The sequence below is a fragment of the Ornithorhynchus anatinus genome, chromosome 5 (assembly GCF_004115215.2).
Source record: "Ornithorhynchus anatinus isolate Pmale09 chromosome 5, mOrnAna1.pri.v4, whole genome shotgun sequence".
Lineage (NCBI taxonomy): Eukaryota > Metazoa > Chordata > Mammalia > Monotremata > Ornithorhynchidae > Ornithorhynchus > Ornithorhynchus anatinus.
The window spans coordinates 8,479,496-8,499,112 of record NC_041732.1 but is presented as its reverse complement, the minus strand read 5'-3'; the positions used below and the strand labels follow the sequence as shown (position 1 = coordinate 8,499,112).

Genomic DNA, 19,617 nt, shown 5'->3' with positions numbered 1-19,617 from the left:
CTAGAGAGACAAGAAGGGGTGTGGTGGCAATTCATGGATAAACAGGCCAGTGGCTGCCCTGGAAGGCCCTCGCTGGAAAGAAAGGACCCTTGGTCTGAATTAGAGATGAATCAGGGTGGACAGGGCTGAGGCTGAGAGCCAGGGAAGGGATGACCTCAGTGTGGACTGCGACGGCACCAGGGGACACCAGACATCCCTTAGCCGATCATGAAGCAACAGGAGTATGCTACTTTCGGGATGTAGTTATGTGACATTTTGTAATGATGCAATGAGGCCATAAAAAGATAAGCTCGTTGTGGGCAGGGAATATGTCTGTTCTGTTGTTATACTGCACTTGCCCAAGTGCTCAGCATGGCTTAGAGGATAGAGCTCGGGGCCTTGTCTGCTGTGTGATCTTGGGCAAGTCATTTAACTTCCCTGTACCTCAGTTACCTCATCTGTAAAATGGGGATTAAGACCGTGAGCCTCATGTGGGACTACGTGATTACCTCGTATCTACCCCAGTGCTTAGAACAGTGCTCGGCACATAGTAAGCGCTTAACAAATACCATAATCATTATTTTTATCTGTAAAATGGGGATTAAGACTGTGAGCCCCATGTGGGACAGGGACTGTTTCAACCTGATTAACTTGTGTCTACCTCAGTTCTTAGTACAGTGCATGGCACATAGTAAGCACTTAAGACATGCCATTAAAAAAAAGGAGTAGGAAAGGACCTGTCATTGCTGCTGAATAATTTGCCTATGTCCCCCTGCTTGTGGAAGGCCTGGAAATTTTCTGTCAGGTATCTCCAGTTTTTTGCATTTTTCATTTTGTTTTGTTTTATGGTATTTGTTAAGAGCTTACTCTGTGCCAGGCCCGGTACTAAGCACTGGGGTAGATACAAACTAATCCGGACGGATACAGTCTCTGTCTCACCAGGGTTTACAGTCTTAATCCCCATTTTTCAGATCAGGTAACTGAGGTCAAGAGAAATGAAATGATTTACCCAAGATCACACAGCAGACAAGTGGCAGAGCCAGGTTTTTTCCATTAGGCCATGCTGCCCAGTTCCCCCATTGCACTTGACTCAGATTTTAGCTCTCTAAGCTAGGAAACACAAACTGCAGCTCCCTCTGCTTCTCCAGCTCACCTTTTTTGTTGTCATACTTCCTTCCCCAAAGCACTTAGGACAGTACAGTGAATTGCTGGCGGTAGCTGCTCAATAGCTTCCATTACTAGAGGCATTTTCCCCTAGTAGCAGCTTGGCCTAGTGGAAATAACACAAGCCTGTGTGTCAAAGTATATGGATTCCATTCCCAACTCTGCCACTTGCCTGATGTATGACCCTAACCAAGTCACTTAATTTGCCTCTGCCTCAATTTTCATCTATAAAAGAAGGATTCATTACTTGTTCTCCCTCCTACTTGGGCTGAGAGCCCTGGGAGGGATGGACAAGGCTGGGAGGCCTGATTATCCACCTCACCACTTGCTACACAGTAAGGACTTGATAAATATGATAAATACTGCAATTATTATCTTGCTCCACCCCTTTAAGGACATTTTCAAACTCCTTAGCACCTCTCCCTCCCCATTTAGACTGTAAGCTTGTTTTGGGCAGGGAATGTGACTGCTAATTCTGTTGTATTGAACTCTGCACATAGTAAGTGCTCAATAAATACAACTGATTGATCAACACGGAGTGTTGAAGGAGGTGGGTATAGGAGGAAAACAGGAGGTGAAATCTATTGGCTAAAATAATCATTTAGTAGAATTTATTGAGTATCAACAGCTCTGTACTGAACATTTGGGAGAGTACAACAGAGGTAGAAGATAAGGAGCCATCTGGATAAAAGGAATGTTTTGGGTATGTGTTAATTTCCATCACCCAAGGCTCTCAGGGATAATCAAAAGTTGACTGAGTGACTCATTTGAATAATAATTAAGGTATTTGTTAAGCACTTACTATGCTCCAGGCACTGTACTAAGTACTGAGGCCGAGACAAGCAAATCAGGTTGGACACAGTCCCTGGCCCACATGGAGCTCAGTCTCAATCCCCATTTTACAGATGAAGTAACTGAGGCATGGAGAAGTGAAGTGACTTGCCTAGGTCATATAGCAGACAAGTGGCGGATTCAGGATTAGAACCCATGATCTTCTGACTCCCAGGCCTGTGCTCTATCCACTACACCATGCTGCTTCTGTTCCTCAGTGCTGTTTTCTTCAATAAAAGCCTCAGGAAATCTGAAGCTAAGCTCAGTTTCCAAAGACCACCACCATCATCATCACCACCACCATGAAGCAGCACGACCTAGTGGAGAAAGCACAGACCCGGGAGTCAAAGAATCTGCTTACGCGCTTAGTACAGTGCAAGCTCTTCGAATAGTGCTTTGACACAGTAAGTACTCAATAAATATGATTGAATGAATGAATGAACCTGGGTCCTGATCCCAGTTGAGCCACTTTCCTGCTGTGTGACTTTGGGTAAGTCACTTCCCTTCTCTGGCCTCAGTTTCCTCATCGGTAAAAGGAAGATTAATTACCTATTCTATCTCCACCTAGAATGGGAACCCCATGTGGTATAGAGCCTTTTTCTGATCTACTTATCGAGGGGGAAAGAGACATTAATAGAAATAAATTACAGATATGGACATAACTGCTGTGCTGTGGGGCTCAGGGTGCAGGGGGGGTCGGCGAATAAGGGAAGCAAGTCAGGACAACGCAGAGGGGAGTGGGAAAAGAGGAAAAGAGGGCTTAGTCAAGGAACGCCTCTTGTAGGAGATGTGCCTTCGATAAGGCTTTAGGAGATGTGCCTTCGATAAGGCTTTAGAGCAGGGAGAGCAATTGTCTGTTGGATGTGAAGAGGTAGGGCGTTCCAGGCCAGAGGTAGGACATAGGCAAGAGGTCGGCGGCGAAATAGACAAGATGGAGGTACGGTGAGTAGGTTGGCATAAGAGGAGCAAAGTGTGCTGGCTGGGTTGTAGTAGGAGAATAGTTAGGTGAGATAGAAGGGGGAGAGTGAGGAATGATGAATGTAATTTATATTAATGTCTGTCTCCCTTCTGGACTGTAAGCACACTGTAGGCAGGGAATGTGTCTGTTTATTGTTACATTGGACTCTCCCAAGCACTTAGTCCATTAATCTCGGCTCTGCCACTTATTCGCTCTGTGACCTCGGGCAAATCATTTTTCTCTGTCCCTACATTTCCTCATCTGTAAAATGGGGATTCAACAGCTTTTCTTCCTTTTTCTTGGACTGTGAACCTTATTAGTAGGGAGATAGACTCTACTCTTATTAGTAGAGTCCAACCTGAACTCCTTGTATCTTCCTTGGGTCTTAGTACAGGGTTTGGCACAGAATCAGCACTTAACAAATCCTGCAGTTGTTATTACTATTAAGTCGTGAGCAAAGATTGAAACCTGGGTCTCCTGACTCTCCATCTTGTGCAATTTCCCCTAGGCCTAAAACTTCAGCTAAAACCTGGGAGAAGGAAGGCTAGGTCAGAGAAAGGGATTTCAGAAATGGCTGCACAAACTCCTGCTAATTTGGTGATAAAGACAAAAAGCCCTATCCAGGGGTTCTAAAACCAGAATGAGAATATGGATAAAGAACCCCACCCTTTCCACCACCCGGCCACACCTCAGTTTCTCCCCACAAGGCAGTAGAATGTGGTTTCTTTGCTTGTCTGAGATAACAGCCACCAAGCTCTGATCAGAGACTTTAGAAAACACTCCTTTTAATAATTCATTAATTCATTCAATCAATCAATCGTACTTATCGAGTGCTTACTGTCTGTAGAGCACTGTACTAATGGCTTGGGGGAGTATAATAGAACAATCAACGGATACATTCCCTGCCCACAATGAGTTTACAGTCTGTTGGGGGAGGTATAATAATTGTGGTATATGTGAAGTACTTATTATCTTCCATCTGTGATCTCTGGGCATTTGATATTCGCCCCACTCTCAATACTACAGCACTTATGTACATATGTTAGAATTAAATATTATAAATGACTTATTTACTCATATAAATGTCTGTCTTCCGCTCTAGACCATAAAGTTCTTATGGACAGGGAATTTGACTGCTAATTCTGTTGTACCGTACTCTCTCAAGTGCTTAGTACAATGCTCTGTACACAGTAAGTGCTCAATAAATACGATTATTTTGTGCCGTCAATACAAGGTGATCAGGTTAGATGTCCAGTTCCTGATCCACATGGAGCTCAGTATGAAAAAGAGGGAGAACAGGCATTGAATCCCCATTTAACAAAGGAAACTGAGGCCAAGAGAAGTGTAGTGACTTGCTCAAGGTCACACAGCAAGCAAGTGATGGAGCCGGGACTATAATCCAGGTCTTCCTGATTCCACCATGAGCTCGTCAGGGAATGGTGAGGGGTGGGGAGTGTCTCCTGGGTTCTCCCCACAGCCACTGGGGAGAGTAGGGATTAAGACTATGAGCCCGAAGTGGGACATGGACAGTGTCCAACCTGATTGGTTTGAATCTTCCCCAATGCTTAGTACACTGCCTCGCAAAGAGTAAGAAGTTAATAAGCCCTCTAGTGAATAGAACACAGGGCTGGGAGTCTGAAGGACCTGGGTTCTAATCCTGGATCCGCCACTTCTGTGCTGTGTGTGACTTTGTAATTAAGACATACATATGGGATTATTAATAATGTTGGTATTTGTTAAGCACTTATTATGTGCAGAGCACTGTTCTAAGCGCTGGGGTAGATATAGGGTAATCAGGTTGTCCCACGTGGGGCTCACAGTCTTCATCCCCATTTTACAGATGAGGTAACTGAGGCACAGAGAAGTAAAGTGACTTGCCCACAGTCACACAGCTGACAAGTGGCAGAGCTGGGATTCGAACCCATGACCTCTGACTCCCAAGCCCGTGCTCTTTCCACTGAGCCACGTTGCTTCTCTAGGTGTCAGTGTGGTGCACTGGATTTACTGACTGATGTTCCCGGCCCACAGGGCTTAGTGTCTAGAGGAAGTTCTGTAATATTTTACAGATACTAGAGAGAGTGCTTGAAAAGCTCGCTTCTCTCCCACTTTCCCATTCAGAGGCAGGGAAGAGAGACATTTCAGCGACTTCAGAAATTAATTTGAGGCCTTTTTAATTTCACCGTTTAACCTGGGAGTGGATCCATTATTTTGTAACCATCCTTTTCCTCTGAAGGCCACCAACCCCAGCCCTTTATCATCCTACTGCACAAAAACACAAGAGGGGGCAGGGCAGGGAGTCAAAACAGGTCCCTTTCATCTTGTTAACATGTGAGCCCATGGAGGGTTTGGCTAGGCTTGGTATAATTCTGCAGCGCACTCAGCACTCTGAGGATGATTGATCGAGGTCTAAGGAGAAAAGCAATCCAGAGCTCTTCTGGATTTTGCCAGAGGTTTCTCTTCCACCTCCAGAAAGGCAGCTCGGGGCTTAGCGGGCAGCTGTGTAGCTGGGTAGTTGTGCAACTCTGCAATCTAGTCCTATTTTGTCAAAGAGTCCACGGCTGGAGGTGGAGGCCCTGGAACCCGGAATCAGTGTGGCTCTCCCAAGCGCTTAGTACAGGGCTCTGCACACAATAAGTGCTTAATATTAATAATAGTGATAATAATTAGTCATTGTAGTAACAATAGGAATTGTAGTAATAATTAGAAGCAGCATGGTGCAGTGGCTACAGCACGGGCCTGGGAGTCGAGGTTCTGGGTTCTAATCCCAACTCCGCCCCCTGTCTCCTGTGTGACCTTGGGCAAGTCACTTCACTTCTCTGGGCCTCAGTTACCTCATATTTAAAATGGGGATTGGGACTGTGTCCACCTGATTTGCTTGTATCCACCGCAGCACTTAGTACAGTGCCTGGCACATAGTAAGCATTTAACAAAAACCACTATAATTAGTAGTAGTAGTAATAGTATTTTTAGGCACTTACTATGTCCCAGACCCTGTACTAAGCTCTGGAGTAGATACAAGATAATTGGGACAGCCCCTGTCCCACTTAGGGTTCACAATCTTAATCCTCATTTTACAGATGAGGTAACAGGCGCAGAGAATTTAGCTGATTTGCCCAAGGTCATGAGGCAGACTAGTGGAGGAGCTGGGATTAGAACGCAGGTCCTTTTAACTTCAGGGTCCTGCTCTATCCACCAGGCCCATGCACTATCCACTATTTATTTATATTAATACCTTTTTACTTGTTTTGATGTCTGTCTCCCCCCTTCTAGACTCTGAGCCCATTGTGGGCAGGGATTGCCTCTCTTTGTTGCTCAATTGTACTTTCCAAGCTCTTAGTACAGTGCTCTTTACACATTAAGTGGTCAATAAATATGATTGAATGAATGAATGAATGGGCCATGATTCATTGATTGCTTGATTGATTGAGTAGGAATTAACCTAATTTTCCCAGAGCTATATCATCCCCTAATACCGGCCTGGTGGACTTTGGAAGGCACTTTTTTTTAAGGTATTTAATAATAATAATTGTGGTATTTGTTAAGCACTTGCTATGTGCCAGGCACTGTTCTAAGCGCTGAGATAGATACAAGTTAATCAGGTTGGACACAACCCCTGTCCCTCATGGGGCTCAGTCTTAATTCTCATTATACAGATGAGGGAACTGAGGCACAGAAAATTGAAGACACTTGACCAAGGTACAGAGCAGAGATGTGGAGGAGCCGGGGTTGGAACCCAGGTCTTTCTGACTCCCAGGCCCGTGCTCTTTCCAGTAGGCCACACTGCTTCACTTTTCTCTGCTTCCCCATGGGGAAGCTGGGAACAAAACCCTGGAAGTTAATAATTGTCTTTCTGTTTAACCCTTGACCAGAAATTTGAAAAACTGGGTCAGGAAACTTGGTTGGTTCAGAAGCTCCAATAAAGCAGGCTGCTTCTGGACAGCGGTTGGCCGGACACCGCCTCTGGGAATGCTGCAGCTCACAGCCACTCCGTCGTATTTATTGAGTGCTTACTGTGTGCACAGCACTGTACTAAGCACAGAGTTAGCTGGGTTCAGTCCCCTCCAAGCCAAGTCCTCTGTAGTCAGCAGAATCTAGAGCCGTTCATTAGCAACGCAGACCTTAAAACCAGATCCCCCCAGGTTTCCACCCGGGGACTGTAAGGTCTATTATCAACTCCGTTAGAGTTTACTCTCCAAGCACTTTGTACAGTGTTTTGCATCTAGTAAGCGCTCAATAAATATCACTGATTGCTTGAGCTCCAAGTCATCAGTAAATTAAGCCCTAAGACCTTATTTCCTCTACCCGCCCTCCCCTCACCATTGATGTGTAAATGGTCGTGTACCCACAGTGAGTTTACAGTCCAATCAATCAATCTGTCATTGGTATTTACTGAGTGCTTACTGTGTAAGGAGCATTGTACTAAACCCTTGGGAGGGCACAAGGGAATTAGCAGGCTTGTTCCCTGCCCATACTTCAGATTTGCTACATCCTTGGGAAAGTGTGATAGAGGACAAGTCAAGTCATCAAGGTCTTAAAAAAAGGATTGGGTGAACCTCTTCTCCCTCCAGCACTTAGTACAGTGCCCAACGCTTAGTATAGAGCCTGGCACATGGTAAGGGCTTAACAAATACCACAATTATTATTCATTCAATAGTATTTATTGAGCGCTTACTATGTGCAGAGCACTGTACTAAGCACTTGGAATGAACAAGTCGGCAACAGATAGAGACAGTCCCTGCCGTTTGACGGGCTTACAGTATTATTGCTACAGGGGCTCAATCAGCCAAGGAAAAGCAATTAGACCAAAAGTATGCTGGACCACCTACTGATCAGTCAATCAATGTATTTATTGAGGGCTTCCTGGGGTGCAGAGCACTGCACTAAGCAGTTAGCTCTGAACTTAGCTGGCCCATCTCATCCCATTAGAGAGATGACCAGTAGTTCCGAACCAGCTCTTAGTTTTATTTTTTTCAACAATGATCATCACTGAGTAGCCAAGGCAAATTGTTTCAGCACTCACCGACGTGTCTTCTGAGCACGATGCAATGACATTTTCGATGAAAGGATTCCACTTGATATCAAGCACGTTGCCCTGGTGACCACAGACTTTAGGGTAATTTGGCTCAATCCTCCCTGTCTGCAGAGAAGAAATTCAGAATTAGCACTGCTAAAAATATTAATAATATAATTATGGCATTTGTTAAGTACTTACTAGGTGCAAAGCACTGTTCTAAGCACTGTGGGGGGGAAACAAGGTCATCAGGTTGCCCCCGTAGGGCTCACAGTCTTAATCCCCATTTTATAGATGAGGTAACTGAGGCACAGAGAAGTTAGGTGACTTGCCCAAAGTCACACAGCTGACAAGTGACGGAGCTGGAATTAGAACCCATGACCTTCTGACTCCCAGACCCACGTTCTATCCATTACGCCACACTGCTGCTCACTCTCCATGGAAGATTCCTTTTTTAAAATAGTATTTATCAGGGTCTTACTATGTGCCAATCCCTCAGTTCAGCACCGGGCAGATGGGAAATAATCAGTTCTGATATGATTTCTGCCTCCACACAAGGTTCACTCTAAGAGGGAGAGGAATCAGGAATATTATTCCCATTTTGCAGAAGAGGAAACAGATGCCCAGAGAAGTCAACGTCTAGCCCAAGGTCACACAGGAGTCAAGTGAAGCAGTGTAGTGGAGAGAACACGGGCCTGGGAGTCAAAAGGAACTGGGTTCTAATCCCAGTTCTTCCAATTGCTTGCTGTGTGACCCTGGGCAAATCACTGCACTTCCCTGGGACTCAGTTTCCTCAGCTGTAAAATGGGGATTCAATATCCTGTTCTTCTTCTTACTTAGTCTGTTAGCCCCATGCTAAACAAGGACTGCGTATGACCTAAATGACCTGTACCTATCCCCGTGGTGAGAACAGTGTTTGATACAAAGTAAGTGCTTAACAAATATCATTAAAAAAGAAAAGAAGAGGGGAGTAGGATTTAATCCCCATTTTACAGATGAAGAAACTGAGGCACAGAAAAGCGCAGTGACTTGCCCAAGGTCCTTGGTCTCCACGTTGCCCCAAAGATGAAGCAAGGCACACTGGGCCAGGTCAGTGGTACAGCCAGACCTGCATTCTGACCCCAATGGAGACTCAGCACAAATTGTCACCACCTAATGGCAGTTGGACCCACCCATACATTTCCCCTCTTGACCTCCAGTAGCTGAACCCCAATACCAAAAAGCCAGAAACGAGGCATTACTGTAGCCTCATGAATAAAGAGTGCAATCAATTCTCTTACCAAAACACTCAAACTCCCCCTCGTTTCCTCTTTTCCCACTCCCTTCTTGGTTGCCCTGATTTGCTCCCTCTATTCACCCCTCCTCCAACCCCACAGCACTTATGTCCATATCCATGATTTATTTATTTATAATAATGTCCGTCTCCTCCTCTAGACTGTGAGCTCCTTGTGGACAGGGAATGTGTCTTCCAGCTCTGTTGAACCTTACCAATCAATCAATCGATCGATCAATTGTATTTATTAAGAGTTTGCTCTGTGCGGGGCACTGTCCTTGAGTGCTTGGGAGTACAATATAACAGAGTTGATAGACTCATTCCCTGACCACAAGTACTTTCCCAAGAGCTTAGTACAGTGCTCTGCACACAGTAAGCACTCAGTAAATGCTATTGGTTGATTGACGGATCAAACTCAAGGATGAATCTCCTTTGCCAACGTCACCTTCAAACTAAAAGACAACTTTACTATTTATTGAGCGCCTGCTGGGTTCAGAGCTCTGCAAAAAAGCACTGGGAGAGTACAAAAGGAGTAAAAAATAGTAGAATTAGTAGAAACAGTACGTGTTACATGTTTGTATGTGTTGAGTGTTAAACGGCATGGCCTAGTGGAAAGATCACAGCCCTGGGAGTCGGAGGACCTGGGTTCTAATCCCAGCTCTGCCACTTGTCTGCTTGTGACTTTGGGCATGGTACTTAACTTCTCTGTGCCTCAGTGACCTCCTCTGTAAAATGGGGATTAAAATGTGAGCCCCACATGGGACACAGACTGTGTCCTACCTGATTAGCTTGTATCTACCCCAACGCTTAGTACGGCGCCTAGCTCACAGTGAGTACTTAAATGCCACTAAAAAAGCACTTACTATGTGCAGAGCACTGTACTAAGTGCTGGGATAGAACACCCAGATGAAAATTAGATTTGGAAACTGTCCCTAATGGGGATCACAGTTTAAGAATGTAAGTTGAATAGGGGTATCAAGACAGACGCATCAAAAGCAGTGAAACATAAAAACACTAAGCAGTCATCAAAGATGAGAAGAAATAGACATTATACACAAAATAAAAACAAAAGACAATAAGGAGCTGTGGCTAAGGGAGCACAATTTCAGGCTCCTCATGGCTTAGAGTCGAAAGCACACGTGTAGATATGAACATAGCCACAAACATAGCCATGGAAATGATACATGCCCTTGTGGAGTTTATGCTATAAAAGGGGAGATCTACGGGCATAATGTTATTTAGTTAGGAGGAGAAAGGTAGATACAACCGGTGATTACAAGAAAATGGAAAGAAGGATTGAATAAATCATTGCTTAAGTAGGAGAGTATGGAAATACCCTCCAATAAATCAATCATATTTATTGAATGCTTCCTGTGTGCAGAGCACTGTACTAAGTGCTTCAGAGAGTAGAATATAAATAGCTTGTCACATACTGGAAGAGTGTTATAAAAATCTTTCTCCCTGACTTCTCCCTGCCTTCTGATGCAAACTTTAGATTGCCCTTAACCCGCTATTTGGCAAGAAAAAAAATTCATCATCAAGGCTGATGATATTCAACAGACCCACCAATATTCTAAATACAGCTGGATTTATCAATAGACTAGGTGAATCAGCTCATGATAGTTTTCAGCTCTAGACTCTGTAGGATAGTCAAAGGAAGAGAGGGGTTATTAAACATCAAGAGAACTGGTTCAAAAAGGAAAAAAAAAAAGGCCTGGCCTTCATGGAAGAATAGCCTTTTCATACAGAACAGACTCCTAATATATTTTGAAATATTTTCCCCACTGCCAATGCGATCAAAGGCAAAGGGAAAGATGGTGGGAGGTTCTGTGGTCTTATTCCACACGTTCGGATTAGTCAAAGAAACATAATAATTGTAAACCAAATGATTAAAAAATTACGGGCCTCACCCGAATAGGGCTAATTAAAACAATTAAAAAACCTTTACCAAAAAAATAAATAGAAGGCACATGAGGAGAATTAGGTATTTTCTATAATGGCCCCCCATCTCATCCACCCTTGGTGAAAATCAAAACTGACTCATCAGCAGAGGCCAATATCAATCAATCAATCATATTTATTGAGAGTTTACTATGTGCAGAGCATGGTACTAAGTAATACAAAGTAATCAGGTAGTCCCATGTGGGGCTCACAGTCTTCATCCCCATTTTCAGATGAGGTAACTGAGGCGCAGAGAAGTGAAGTGACTTGCCCAAGGTCACACAGCTGACAAGTGGCAGAGCTGAAATTAGAACCTACGATCTCTGACTCCCAAGCCTGGGCTCTTTCCACTAAGCCATGCTGCTTGTCATCTTCGTTGCCTTTTATGTTGTTTTGGTATCTCCTTTCATCTTTCCTCAGTATCTGTCTGTCCCCGACCCTCTCTCTCTCTTTTATTCTTAGATTGTGAGCCCAGTGGGTGGCTAGGGATTGCGTCTAGTTCTCACTTGAGTATTATTACCCAGTGCTTAGTACAGTACTTTGCACACCCTAGGTGCTTAATATGACTACTATGACTACTATATTGGGAGTCAGAAATCATGGGTTCTAATTCTGGCTCTGCCACTTGTCTGCTCTGTGGCCCTAGGCAAGTCACTTCACTTCTCTGTGCCTTGGTTACCTCAGCTGTAAACTGGGGATTAAGATTGTGACTGTGTCCCTTCTAGGCTGTGAGTCCGTTGTGGGCAGGGATTATCTCTATTTGTTGCTGAATTGTACTTTCCAAGTGCTTAGTATAGTGCTCTGCACACAGTAAGTGCTCAATAAATATGATTGATTGAATGAATGAACGACTGTGCCATGAGGGACAGGGAGTGGGTCCAACCCGATTCACTTAGTATCCACCCCAGCGCTTAGTACAGTGCCCAACTTGCAGTAAGTGCTAGAGAATTACTATAATTATTATTATTATTATAACTCCCCCCCACCCCTAGCTGGGTTGATCGATTAAAACAGATTCCTCTTGGTTTAAGTCGTGATTTTCCATCAGGGACCTCTCCCTGTAGAGGGATTTGCAATGATTTTCCATCAGGGACCTCTCCCTGTAGAGGGATTTGCAAACAGCTTTTCATTCCTCTCTTACAAGGAACTTTGGTTTCTAGTCCTCTCGTTTTCCTAAATCAGACCTTATAGTTTTATTTCACTAGCTAAGATTGAAGACTCAGAGTTTGTTTCCCTCAAACCTATCAGTTTCAAGTTTCTTCCAGCTTTTAGAGCAGTGCTTGGCACATAGTAAACGTTTAACAAATACCATTATTATTACTGGGTTTCTTGAGCCCAGCCAAAGAAGATGTAATGCTCATTAAGGTCGAGGGAGGTAGTAAGGAAGTAGGTCAGACTGGTCAGAGTTCTGTAAATATTTCATGTCCTGTCAGCAGTCGGTTCCATGCCAAAGATGGAGACCTTCCCTAAGCCCTCTTTTCCTCTTCTCCCATTCTCTTCGGCGTCACCTTGACTTGCTCCCTTTATTCATGTCCCCCTCCCAGCCCCACGGTATTTATGTACATATCTGCCATTTCATTTATTTCTAATAATGTCTGTCTCCCCATCTACACCGCAAGCTCGGGGTGAGGGGGGTTGGGAGGGGGTTGGGGGGGCAGGGAATGTGACTGTTATATTGTTATATTGTACTCTTCCCCAGCACTTAGAACAGTGCTCTGCATACAGTAAGCGCTCAGTAAATGCAATTGACTGACTGACCTAGGAATCCAAGAGGCCCAAGGTTCTTAAGCATCTTAAACTCTTACCCCTTTAAAGCTTTCCCCGAAGGTATTTTCCTCTCCCCCGCCCCCGGGATCCCATTTTCCCCACTACCATCTTAGCACTTCAACACACAAAGCCACGAAGCATCTTTGTATATAGTGATTTACAATTCGGAGGGAAGCAGCGCGCGGTCTAAAGGAAAGAGCCTCGGCCTAAGCATCAGGGGACTTGGGTTCTAATCCTGGCTCTGCCTCTTGCCTTCTGCATGACCTGCATAATGGGTCATGTCTAATTCCCATCTCAATATTGTCTCCCGGTGCTCTGCACATAATACACACTTGGTAATCCATCAATCCATGGATTATAAATAAATTACAGATCTGAACATAAGCACTGTGGGCGTGGGATGAGGGGATGAATGAAGGAAGCAAGTCAGGGAGACAGAAGGGAGAGGGAGAAGAGGAAAGAAGGGCTTAGTCAGGGAAGACCTCTTAGAGGAGGTGGGCCTTCAATAAGACTTTCAAGTCCGAGAGAGTAATTGTCCGTCAGATAGGAGGGAGGGCGTTACAGGCCAGAGGTAGGATGTGGGCTCCTACATCGCCAAGCAGCGTGCCTCAGTGGAAAGAGCCTGGGCTTCGGAGTCAGAGGTCATAGGTTCGACTCCTGGCTCTACCACTTGTCAGCTGTGTGACTGTGACTGTGTGTGACTGTGGGCAAGTCACTTAACTTCTCTGTGCCTCAGATACCTCATCTGTAAAATGGGGATTAAAACTGTGAGCCCCACGTGGGACAATCTGATCACCCTGTATCCCCCCAGCACTTAGAACAGTGCTTCGCACGTAGTAAGCGCTTAATAAATACCACCATTATTATTATTATGTGGGCGAGAGGTCAGCATCGAGATAGACAAGATAGGTTACAGTGAGAAGGTTAACATTATCATCATTATCACCATCCCGACAGCCCTCCTCCATTCAAGGAGAAATCAAGCCACTGAATATTTTTAAGTCTATAAAACCAGTTACATCAAAATCGCTGAGACGATTAATAGAGTAGTAGCAGTAATCAACTCTGTTGTATCGTACTCTTCTAAGTGCTTAGTACAGTGCTCTGCCCACAGTAAGTGCTCAATAAATACGATTGAATGAATGCTGGGAGGTGACATCCCCGGCCCTGTGATTTCTTTAGGACAGAAGCAGCCTGGCCTAGTTGGATAGAGCATGGGCCTGGGAGTCAGAAGGTCATAGGTTCTAATCCCAGCTCCACTACTTATCTTCTGTGTGATCTTGGGCAAATCACTTCACTTCCCTGGGCCTCAGTTAACTCATCTGTAAAATGGGGATTAAGACTGTGAGCCCGATTTGGGAGAGGGGCTGTGTCCAACACTATTTGCTTGTATTCCCCCAAGCCCTTAATACACTCCCTGGCACGTAGTAAACCTTAATAAATATTCATTCATTCAATCAATCATATTTATTATTCACTGTGTGCACAGCAATGTACTAAAAGCTTGGGTGAGTACAATACAACAATAAGCAGACACCTTCTCTACCCACAACAAGTTTACAATCTTCCATAATTATTATTAGAAGCCACGTGCTTGAGAATGCTCTGTGATGGTGAGGACCACCGCCCAAACCCACTCAGATCAACTGACCCACTCAGACCTGGGGGTAATGGGATGGTCTCCCTTGGGGGGTGGGAGGCAGCTGGGAATCCTGGATCATCTCCGCTGCCTCTGTCCCCTTCCCCTCCCTTTCCCTTCCCTCCCTCAGATTGCTCTGGGATCGACGGTAATGTGACCTGAGGATTTAGTACAGGGTAATCTGCCCCGTGAGCTGTTGATTTTATCCCGAGCACCCCCGCCCCCTGCCCCGTGTGACAAGATCGGTGGCTTTGGTTATGAAATCGAGCTGGGCAGAGGGAGGGGGAGTGGTGTGGATGAACTGCCTCGGCGGTCCCTGCCAAGGTGAGGGAAAAAAGCAGCCAAGATGGTATAATCTCCATCTTCGGCCCCCCAGACAGCCTTGTGCAGGCAGACGGCTTAACAACTGGGAGCCAAGGGACACAGGCTGGGAGTCAGAAGGACTTGGGTTCTACTCCCAACTTCACCACTTGCCTGCTGTGTGACCATGGGCAAGTTACTTCACGTCTCTGGGCCTCAGTTCCCTCATCTGTAAAATGTAGATTAAAACTCTGAGCCCCATGTGGGACAGGGACTGTGTCCAACCTGATTAGCTTGTACCTATCCCAGCACTTAGTACAATGCCTGGCACATAGTAATAATAATAATAATAGTAGTAATAATGTTGTTAAGCTCCTACTATGCGCCAAACACTGTTATAAGCCCTGGGGTATCTACAAGGTTATCAATTTGGACACAGTCTCTGACCCATATAGTGCTTGCAATCTAGGAAGGAGGAGGATTTAATCTCTATTTTTACAAGTGAGGAATCAGGCCCAGAAAAATGAAGTGACTTGCCCAAAGTCACACAGCAGACAGTTGGCAGAGCTGGGATTGGAACCCAGGACCTCTGACTCCCAGGCCCGAATTCTACCCACTAGGCCACAAAACTTCTACAAATACCATAAATTAAACGAATAGTGATAATGACACTACTACTACTAATAATAATAATCCTGCCCAAAGGCCCAAATGCCAACCTCCTGTCATACACCACCACCACCCATCTCTTCCTCCAAGCCCCTTCTGCTCAGGCCAGCCACTGAACCCTTTCCCAGAGCTTTTAATCGGTGGACATCTAGGTTCGTCAGCTTAGCGTTTACGAATGAGCCAGGCTAGGGTGTGGGGAAAATGGGGTGGGGGCGGGGGAGATGGAAAGTAGGACAGTGGGGCTTACCAGATACAAAGCCAAGCTGGCTTGGGCATTAGGACAGGGAGAGAGGATCATCTTAAATCCAGGAATCTGGGGCTGCCCTGCTCTCCTACCATCTTGGAGGGCCGGGGGTTGGCTTACTTAAGGCAGAGAACGTTTCAGATGAAACAACAAATGGGCAAATGGGCTATGGCACCCTCCCTCCCGCCTCCCGCCACCATCTTAAATTGTCGTATGACGTCATTAGGGCTGAAACCTGGGGAAAGGCAGCAGGCAGACAGGGCCGGATGGAGGATTTGGTTTTTAATTTTAGTGGAGGGGTTTTTCTTTCTGCACTGTCCCTGCCAACTCCAGGAGGAGAGAGAATAGTTTCTGGAGGCTCCTCCCCAGTCTATGAAGGGGGACACCCCCTCCCTCCCCCCTTCCCCCAACCCCCTCCAATTGCAGGGCCCAGGGCAGGGCTTAACTAGGCTGCATGTTTTCAATGGGACATATGGACTCAAATCCCCCTACCATATGGCACCCACATCATTTTTACTTCAATGACTGATCTCAGCCACTGGGAATTTGCTGTTCATAATAACTGTGGTGCTTATTACGTGTTTACTACGTGCTGAGCTTTGTGCTAAGCGCTACGGTAGCTGTAAAATAATCCGGTTGAATGCTGGTGAACGTGGGACTCACAATTTAAGGGGGAGAGCGAGAACAGGTATTTCTAACCTCCATTTGACAGAAGAGGAAACTGAGGCACAGAGAAGTGAAGTGGCTTGGCCAAGATCACAAGGCAGACATGGAAGAGCTGGGATTAGAACACAGGTCCTCTGACTCCCAGGCCTGGACTCTTTCCACTAGGCCACATTGTATCTCTGTTCCTTTAATGCCTAAATTTAATGGTGGGACCTAAAAATTAGAGGCCTTATTTTTTGGAGGAGGGGAAGGTGGTAATAATGAGGAGAGAAAGAAATGTATCCACAATGAATAGGGAACTCAGTCAATCAATCATTGGTGTTTATTGAGCGCTTAGTCTGTGCTGAACATTGCAATAAGCCCAGTAAGGGAGAGAATTTAGATTTCTTTAGACTGTAAACTCGTTGTGGGCAGGGAATGTGTCTGCTGATTCTGTTGTATTGGATTCTCCCAAGCAGTATGGCCTAGTCAGAAGAACTTGGGTTCTAGTTCCAGCTTTGCCATTTGTCTGCTGTGTGATTTTAAAAATGGTGGTATTAGTTAAGCGCTTACTATGTGCCAAGCTCTGTTCTAAGCGCCTGGGGATACAAGGTGATCAGGTAGTCCCACATGGGGCTCACAGTTTTAATCCCCATTTTACAGATGAGGTAACTGAGGCACAGAGAAGTTAAGTGACTTGCCCAATGTCACACAGGGGGCAAGCGGCAGAGCCGGGATTAGAACTCATGACCTGACTCCCAAGCCCAGGCTCTTTTCATTGAGCCATGCTGCTGTGCCTCAGTGATCTCATCTGTAAAATGGGGAATAAGATTGTGAGCCCTATGTGGGACAGAGACTGTGTCCAACCTGATTAGCTTGTATCTACCCCAGTGCTTAGAACAGTGCTTGACACAGTACTATTATTAATATTATTAATAATCACAATAATAATAATTTTACAGACAAGGAAACTGAGATAAGAAGAGTCAAGGTATTTGCCCAAAGTCACACATCAGGCCAGTGGCAGGGCCTCTTGAAAGCTAAGGTGGCTGAAAGGGTCACATGTCCCAAGTCGGTGATTAATCAAGAAACGCTTCTTGGAGGAAGTGATTCTAGGAAGGCTGTGGAGAAAGAAGATGAGGGACATGGTTTGGCAATCAATCAATCAATCGTACTTATTGAGCGCTTACTGTGTGCAGAGCACTCTTCTAAGTACTTAGGAGAGTACAACAGAGTTGGTATACACCTCCCCTGTCCACCATGAGCATGCAGTTTAGAGGGGGAGACAGACATTAATAGAAAGAAAGAAATTATGGATATGGATGTAAGTGCTGTGGGGCTGATGGTGGGGTGAATAAAGGAAGCAAATCCAACTGCAGATCCTAGGGCTCCTACCCAGTGTTCCCTGTCTACGAGGAAACCCTCTTCCCAATGGAGACACGTGCCTACTGAAGGATGGGAGACGTTCCCCGCCACCTCAACCTCCCCGCCCATCCAAGGAGCATTTCACTTGAGGAAAGGTCACGACGGAGAGGCCCCAACAGATCAGTTTTTCCTTCAGGGATTTCACCCAGAACAGGGAGACTATTTCATGGAGAAATTGACAGGCCTGGACCCCAGTGAACACCCCCAACCCCTACCCCGACCCATGCCGCGGACCATCGTGTCAGAGGGTGCGGCTGATGGGGCCTAAGGCGGGAAGGGGCCACAGAAGCCAAGGCGAGAGGCGAATTGCTCCCGCTTGGCATCCTGCCCGGTCAATAATCTCATTAATGACCGCGAAGCTGTTTCTGCCAATCCTGATAATACGCAGCAGATGAGACTGAACCCTGCAGCTGCCTCCCCCCTCCCCCTTACACGCCTTCCCTGCACTCCACACCCCTGCCCTAGCTGCCTCTCCTTCTCCACTGCTCCGCCTCTGTCCCCTCACGCACACCCTTCCCCTTTGGGGGAGTCAACAATCAGTGATATGTATTGAGTGCTGGCTGGGTACAGAGCACTGCCCTAAGCCCTTTGAGGAGCACAACAGAGTTGGTAGACGGGATCTTGCCCTTGAGGACCTTAAGTGGATTCCCTCCTCTCCCACATCAGAGAGGCCACGGCTCTCCCCCTCACTCAACTCCCTCCTACAAGCCCATCACTTCCTTCCCCCAACACAGAGTACTCCCCAGGTCACAGACCATGGCTGTAGCTCCCCGGGAAACCAATGATTAGTGTCCCAGTAGTATTTCCCCAGGACATGAAAGGAATCATCCCTTTCTCCCCTTCCCTCCCTTTCTCCCTCTCTCTCCCTCCTGCTCCTCTCTTTGTCTCTGTTTCTCTTTTCCTCCCTTCCTTTCTTTCTTTCTTCCTCCTTCTCGCCCCTGTTTCTCTCCCTGTCTCGTCCTCCCTTTTTCTCCCTCCTCCCCTCCTCCTCCCCCCTTTCTCTCTCCTTGCCTCTCTCTTTTTTTGCCAACTTCCTTCCTCATCTTTCCCTTTCTCTCTCCTTCCCTCTCTCCCTCTTTTTTCCGACCTCTTTCCCCTCTCCTTCTCTCCCTTTCTCTCTCCTTCCCTTTCTCCTTCCCTTTCTCTTTTTTCCAACCTTTTTCCCCTCTCCTCTCCCTCTCTCTCTCTCCCTCCCTCTCTCTCCCTCCCTCTCTCTCTCTCTGCCATTTCTTTCTCCCCCTAATTCCTCAGCCAGGCATGCTTAGAGCTGCCAGTCAACCTCATGAGTTCATCCCCAGTGGAATTCTGATCACGTGACATCACGGAATCCAGAACCCCCAGGCGAAAGAAAGCTCAGTGACCCAAATTCCATTTCCCTTCTGCGGTGCAGCAGGCAGGTAGGAAAGACTCGGGCTCCTCAAACCACCTCCGGCCCTGGGGACTGGCCCTCTTAATCCTTCAGAAATCATCAATCGTCTGTTCCTTTAAGCTCTTCGTAGAGTAGGTTTCACCCAGTGGATGCTCAATAAACACCAGTAGCAGCAGTAGTAAGTGCTTCATAAATACCATCATTATTATTATAAGTGTTTAGTACAGTGCTTTGCACACAGAAAGCCTCAATAAATATGACTGAATTGAACTGAACTAGGAATAGTATTTATTAAGCCCTTACTGGGTGCAGAGCACTGTACTAAGCGCTGGGACAGAATACATGCATGGGAATTAATCTAGAGCAGGGGTCGGTCACCACTGGCTCAGAGCAAGGGTCCAC

The 19,617-nt window shown here is 45.9% G+C and overlaps 1 protein-coding gene across 2 annotated transcripts in view; it reads right to left on the bottom strand.

Moving 5' to 3' along the window:
* CORO2B (coronin 2B) overlaps window positions 1-19,617 on the bottom strand; it is a 158,851-nt gene that overhangs the window by 28,031 nt on the left and 111,203 nt on the right. For both annotated transcript variants that reach the window (XM_029066205.2, XM_001515981.6), the window contains exon 3: window positions 7,953-8,069. In XM_029066205.2, coding sequence (XP_028922038.1) covers window positions 7,953-8,069 — 117 coding nt within the window. The remainder of the gene's footprint in view (window positions 1-7,952; window positions 8,070-19,617) is intronic.